At 30.7% G+C, this 6915-nt stretch overlaps 1 protein-coding gene across 1 annotated transcript; it reads right to left on the minus strand.

Moving 5' to 3' along the window:
* Window positions 1–1560: 1560 nt before the first annotated feature.
* LOC105621411 (cyclin-dependent kinase 8) lies at window positions 1561–5135 on the minus strand. Its single transcript, XM_012202881.1, has 11 exons — window positions 5005–5135; window positions 3619–3721; window positions 3422–3532; window positions 3190–3330; window positions 2917–3106; window positions 2727–2841; window positions 2568–2666; window positions 2416–2488; window positions 2255–2352; window positions 2074–2179; window positions 1561–1758 (listed from the first exon to the last, which is right to left on the minus strand). The coding sequence occupies exons 1-11, from the start codon at window positions 5133–5135 to the stop codon at window positions 1561–1563; spliced, it is 1365 nt and encodes a 454-aa protein (XP_012058271.1).
* Between the last annotated feature and the right edge of the window lie 1780 nt (window positions 5136–6915).

Raw genomic sequence — 6915 nt, forward strand, 5'->3', positions numbered from 1 at the left:
CTTCGACTGTGTTCCAAAATTTACTACAGTACTAAAAAGCTATATAATTCACGTGCACTATAGATTTTCAGTACTGATAATAAATTTTGGAACACAGTCGAAGTTTCTGTAACAGTAATCATAAACTTAAGTTGATGAGATCTACATAATCTAATGGAAATAAAAATAGCAATAAACTTATAAGAAAAATTTTAACCAGTTGAAATTTGATTTACAGGTAAGTTTATTGCTATTTTTATTTCTGTTAGATTACATATAATACATCTAAAGTAATATATTGACTGCTTAATTTTATGTCTTATGGTTACTGTTACAGAAATTCGTTACAGAAAAACGTCTTTTGGCGATAGCCATAAAAAATTCAATGTTGCGCGTGGTCTACAATGGTAATAGCAGTAGTGGATGAGACGGAGTAACAAATTAACTTATCACAGTTGAATGTGAGAAGAATAATCGGGTGTGATTGGTCAATTTCTTACTCTTCAGCCTCATCCATTACTGATACTGCTATTGTAGATCATGCATTACAATTTCTTTACTGAATAGTGATATAACTTTTTTTTAAGGCAACATGAAAAGTGAAAATTTGTATGTACACATACATAAAAATTTTCACTTTTCATGTTTTCGCTCTAAAATAAAGTACATAATCGCTACCCTATTCACGTCTTATTGCCTTATATTATTTTGTATGTGCTATGGGGTCCAAAACAGCCCGCACACATTTTTCATAATTTTCTATAGTAATCATAAGACCGTAAGAGTTAGCTAATCAAAGCTGAAAATTTTTAAAAATTCTTGACTGTGATTGACTAATTCTTACAGTAAGTCTTACGATTACCGATATGGAAAGTGTATGCGCGACTCCTAAGTGTCTTTGGTTTCCATCGAAGCATTAATTCACATCTAAACCTGGATCCTCATATGGACAACAGTGCTCTGACATCGAACGAATAATGAAAAACCGGTTGTGGAGGTAAAATTTACTCCCGTTTTTCACTAATCAGCGTTCGATGTTAAAGCGTAGTTGTCTGCATGAGGATGATGTGACGAAGTCTATGCATTTGATTGCGTTCATTTCACTCCTGCTTAGGTTCACAAGGTCACTACTTCTAATGAAAACAGCATACTGGAAGTTTATCATAATGTAAGTCGGAATAGATTCCGATTAGAATTATTCTTTTTTTCCTAAAATACATAATAAAAATCTAAGTAATAATTGAATAATTTCGATCGGAATCCATTTCAATAATTCCATAACATGTATCCTGTACCGAAATGGAACCGAATTAAAAATTTCGATAGAAATTAGACTATTGATATGAAATAGAGGATAGGTGGCAACGGAAGTAAAAGCGGATATAGGACAAAAAAATGTTACGCATGTTGAGTGAACGAGCGTCTTTTCCGTACATATGCATGTACGTACGTATGCGCGCATGCACGAATAAATATGGACTAATTGTGACTTCTTATTGACAAAATTAGTGAATTAAATTAATGCATTAGTTTAAGTTTTGGCCTAATTCTGTCTGATCACTTTAATTACGAGTTACAAAATTAGAAACGTTGATGGAAGTTCGACGGTTGCGTTGGTTGAGCCGTCGAATAAACCATCCCTGGTTGTTGGTGGGTCATCGCGTGGCTCTGATGCTGATGGAACTCAGGAGCACCATGCGGCCCGTTCAGTCTCACCCGTTTCGCGTTCTGTCCATGATTATGATCGCCGTTACCTTGCTGCTGTTGGGTCTGCTGTTGCTGTTTCACGAATACTTGGATGAGCGACAAGGCGATATTTAAAAAATCAGTTTAATCCTCAACTACCATATAGCGACGGAGCTTAGACAGCGGCAAAGTGGGCTTCACTCGCCTTGTCACGGCGGTCATATGAGGTTGAACAATTGAAACCATATTTTTAAAAAATATACATACATAATTATAAATAGATACTTATTTTGATATCACAATCTATGTCTGTACTAAAGTAGTTGTGATTATTTTATTATAGTAGTTGCGGCTTAAACCATATAAAGTATATCATATAAATGTTCTTAATATGTCGAAAGTAATTACCGTTTGTTGCTGATTTTGCCTCGCTTTGTTTTCAGTCTTTTCTTCGGTATCGTCATCCGTAAGAAATTCTCTCTTAGGATAAGGGATAGGACATCCGGCAAATATGCTAAAATTTTCATGTTAAACGTAATTGAGATTTAAAAAAAAATTATAATGTAAAAATATAGAAATAGATTCATACTCCTGTGTTGGCAGTGGTTCCTCCTGAAAGTAGGCATCCTGCATTGAATGTTCTGACGTAATACGCTTGTTTGGATCCATCATTAATAATTTCTGTAACTAAACAATAATATGATAAAATGACATACTACAAAATTTGTATATTTATTTTATATATCATACCAAATTAAATGCCTTGCTATCGGGTTTGATCTTATGCCGATCCATATATTTAGTAAGTGAACAGTTTGCGTAACTAAAAATAAAAAAGAATCGATATTAAAAAATTTCGAATAAAACATTGATGGAGATAAGTTTTGAACTAACAAACTCACTTGGATCTTTTAAAATCTCTGAGCAATGTAGGATGCTCTGGCATTTTTTTTATATCCTCCCAATCTTTCTCCAATGGAAATCCCATCACATTGAATATCCTAAATAAAGATTATGTCATTCTCCATATCATATAAAATAAATACAAATTATATTTTCACCTGTCTAGTTGATCATGATGATATGGATTGCTTGTCTTAATGTCTTCTTGTCTACAATGAAATATAGGTTCGGATGTTAAAAGTTCTGCAAATATACAGCCGATAGCCCATATGTCTGCAGAGATAGAATAAAATATTCAGTACAATTTTATATAAATCATAAAAATATACAATATAGATATAGACAAACCTATAGCTTTTGTGTAATGTCTGGCTCCTAAAAGTAATTCGGGAGCTCTATACCAAAATGTAACTACAACGGGATCTAAATCTGCTAAAGGTTTAAGAGGAGCATTAAATAATCTAGCAAAGCCCATATCGGCAATTTTTACACGTCCCCGCTCATTTCCTTCACCCATGACTAAAATATTTGCTGGTTTCTAAAATAAAAAAAATTGGTGACAAAATTTGCAAAAGTGATAAAAATAAAAAAATGAGAACGTTTAATGTCAAAAATAATTACCAAATCTCTATGAAGTACCCAATTGGAATGTAAATAATGAATACCATCTAAAATTTGATATAATAAGGATTTAACCATGCCTTTGGGTACCATTACTGGTTTTTTATTGGCTTTTGCTGCTCTATGAAATTTAATTATATGCTGCAAATACATATTTAAATATTACTATAAAATATTTGTTGTAATGTGCCTAAAAATATTTTATTTTCAAATTAAAATTATAAACACATACCCATAAATCATGCTCAGCAAAGTCAAATAACAACCAAACTTTACGATCATTATGTGAGAGAAAAACACGAATAAGAGTAATGACATTGACATGCTTCAATTCCCTGAGTAACTAGAATAGAAGAAAATAAGTGAAATATCCCATTGTGTTTGCGAACAAATATTTTTGCATCATTTAAAAATAATGAGATAACTCACAGCAATTTCTCGACATGCAGACATCGAAAGTCCTGTACCTTCAATTTGCTTGAGGCCAAAATCTTTTGTATCAGGCCGAGACTTTAGTTCACTATCTGAAACACTATTTCCAATATATTAATATTAAATTTACAGAGAATAGGGTATTTCTCAGAACTAAATCATAGTATAATTTAACCAATAGGTATTTTAATTTGATTGATATTCAATTGATATATACACAAATATGTAATGAGATAATAATTGTTTAATTTTTTCAAAAAAAAAAAGAGAAAATTATGGATATCAAAATAATGTGAGTCTAAATGATTATATTATTTATTTAAATCTTAATGTAAGTCCGGATCTATAATGATTTGATAGTTAGTAATCTTATAAACTACTACTATAACAAGTTATGATTAATAAATTCAATTGATTGCTCAATTTCTATCTTCTGATTAATTATTACTAATGGCTTATTGTAGAAAGTCTCTTAGAAGTTGGCTGCTGACCAAACCTTATTCATTGATTATCCTTCAGATTCACTTCTGACTCACCGACTACAGACTACTGACTCATTGTAGGCTTAATACTGATTCTATAATGAATCTGTAATCAGAAGTCTTACGCTGTGGTCAAAGTCTCGCTACAAATGCTTTGAAGCATTTGATGGACCAATTAGAAGAAAGAATTTTACAAATTGACCAATTAAAAAATACTTCAAAGTATTTGCAGCATTGCGTTGACCATATCCTTAGTCTTAATCAGTGAATTGGCCAATCAGCGTTAGTCGTACAAGTAGGCTATTGGTCAACTTTATCAATAAGACTTAACTACTGACTAGCGACTTCCTACATGTTTTCCATTTGATGACATAAGCGTTATTTTATCCTTATTATTTACTAAATGTAAAAAAAGATGGAATGATGCTCGTGTTAACTTGTCACTAAATGAAAAATACCTATTGTAGAATCAGCATAACATTTTAATTAAAAATTAGCGATTAAAAATCTCTGTATTAGACAAATGAGATGAGCTAAATCAAGAATTGGATAATCATATTAAATGCTAAATGCAAATTTCAATAGCGAATAAATACACCTTGTCGTATTCAAAAAATCTTGAATAGAAGATGATCGATATGAGGCACAGCACATCCTTTTATGGAAATAAATATGGCTCCAATATAAATTCAGAGCCCTTTAAGAGAATTAATCGATAGGTTTTATCTGAGATTAATCTGAGGAAGCAGAACAAATTTGTTGCATTACGTGTTATGCAAAAGTCTGTGCTCCCCATCTTATACAATTAAATGTAAAATAATCTAAGCTCTACATAACAATCTACATAACAAAATCAAGGAAGTTTCGCAAAGTAATCAAAAATTAGGTTAAGGAAACTAACCCTTCTTTTCGACGAGCTTTATATACATGCCCGTATGTACCTCTTCCAACCTTGCAACCCTCAAACTCAAACAAATCCTCGACCTTCGTGCGGTCTTTTTGCGTCTTCATTTTAAATTCATAATCCATCATGTTTAGCGTTATTAGAACGATTATCAACTATAAACAAACATTTTTTTTATGCATGTACATACCACAGACTTTCATATATACTACTAGACTTACTAGACTGCTAACTCATTCGAAAGAGTGACCCCCCAATTTGATGTTGCATTATACGCATGCGTCAAGAATTGCGCGTGACCACATAAAAAATTTATTTTACAAATTTTACAAATTTGTTTTACACTACTACCCGTATCGCCTCGACGATACGGTCGACGTTTATGGAAATTCGCGTGCCTGTGTAAAATTTGAATAATTATAAATCTCGATTGCACGTTATCTTTATTTTAAACAAAGTTTAAAAATCTTTCTTTCTTTTTTTTAAGGTCGAAAGGAAGAGTTTTAAGCAACGCTTAAAATTAAAGTAATGTTGGTGCAATTAAACCTAAGAGTAAAAAATTAATAATATTAATTTTATGATTTATTAGTTTCGTAGATACATGTACATACGTTTAAAACTTAATAATACTAGATTTTGATTTAAAAATTTGATTTAAAACTATGATTTTAATGTTATCATCCGGATTTGATTATCAATTATACAGATGATAACTGTAGAGAAAAAATTATAATTTTTCGGCAACATTTAAGATATTATAGCATTAAAAGTATGCATACTTATTTATACAGCATTCATAATAAAAAAATCATTCATAATAAAAAAATCATGTATTTAATAATGTATTTAATAATGTATTATCGAAATATTTACGTTAATAATCATGAATTTTTATTAATGTCGATAACGTCATTGTTCTTCAATTATCTCTGGGTTCCCCGGGCTCCTTTAATAATCACAAAAATTTGCCCAGGGCCGACGGTCTTTAATAGTATCTCGTGGCTGGTTACTATTTCCATTGCTTGACGCTTGCAGAGAGAATCAAAAGAAAGTGGAGCGGATTCACATACAACCGGAAGCATAAAAATGATTTTTATAAAAGAGGAAAAAAGTAATTGTTATATAAAAATTATATGACTTAATCGGTACAAACAGCCTTAGGATCCTCTTAGAGTTATTTATAATAGGACCCTTAAGGCAGATTTTTAAATATTAGGTGTAGTAAAAAAAAATCCATTATTTTTGCATGAAATTGAATAGAAAAATAATGAATTTCTTTTTACTACACCTAATATGTATTAAAAAATATTCAATTTTGCAATAAAAACAAAGTATCCAAAATATAAACTTAATCCCCTGAAATTTTCCACTAAAGATAGCGATACTGCATCAATAGAAAAAGCCTTCCAAATATTAACAATAATAAATTAACAATAATAATCTCTCAAAAAAAAAAAGTTCTCCAACCAGAGATTGAATTAATCACTCAAACGATTTCTTTCCATAAAAATTGAAATTGTAATAAAATAAAAAGGAAGCTATACTGCTTTTCTCAAAAGATTCGATTCTTTTTATGAAATTAGGAAGAAGTCGTACCAGAAAAGTGTTTGTATATTTGAAAAATGTAAAAATTACATATAAAAAGCATTTGCATGGTAATACAAAGCTTATACAATTATCATTCAACATTTCATAATGATTTAAATGGTATGACAATCGGTAGAAAACATCGCATTGTATATAAAAGTGAATATATAGCAAATAAAAATAGTTAACATATTTCTGAAACATATAGATATACTCCATTTCTGTTTGCAATGTTTCAAATATTTCTTTCATATTCTACTGAAGTTCATATAGATTTCTCTCTCTCTCTCTCTCTCTNTCTCTCTCTCTCTCTACTCTCTC

This window comes from Atta cephalotes, assembly GCF_000143395.1.
Source record: "Atta cephalotes unplaced genomic scaffold scaffold00033, whole genome shotgun sequence".
Taxonomy (NCBI): Eukaryota; Metazoa; Arthropoda; class Insecta; order Hymenoptera; family Formicidae; genus Atta; species Atta cephalotes.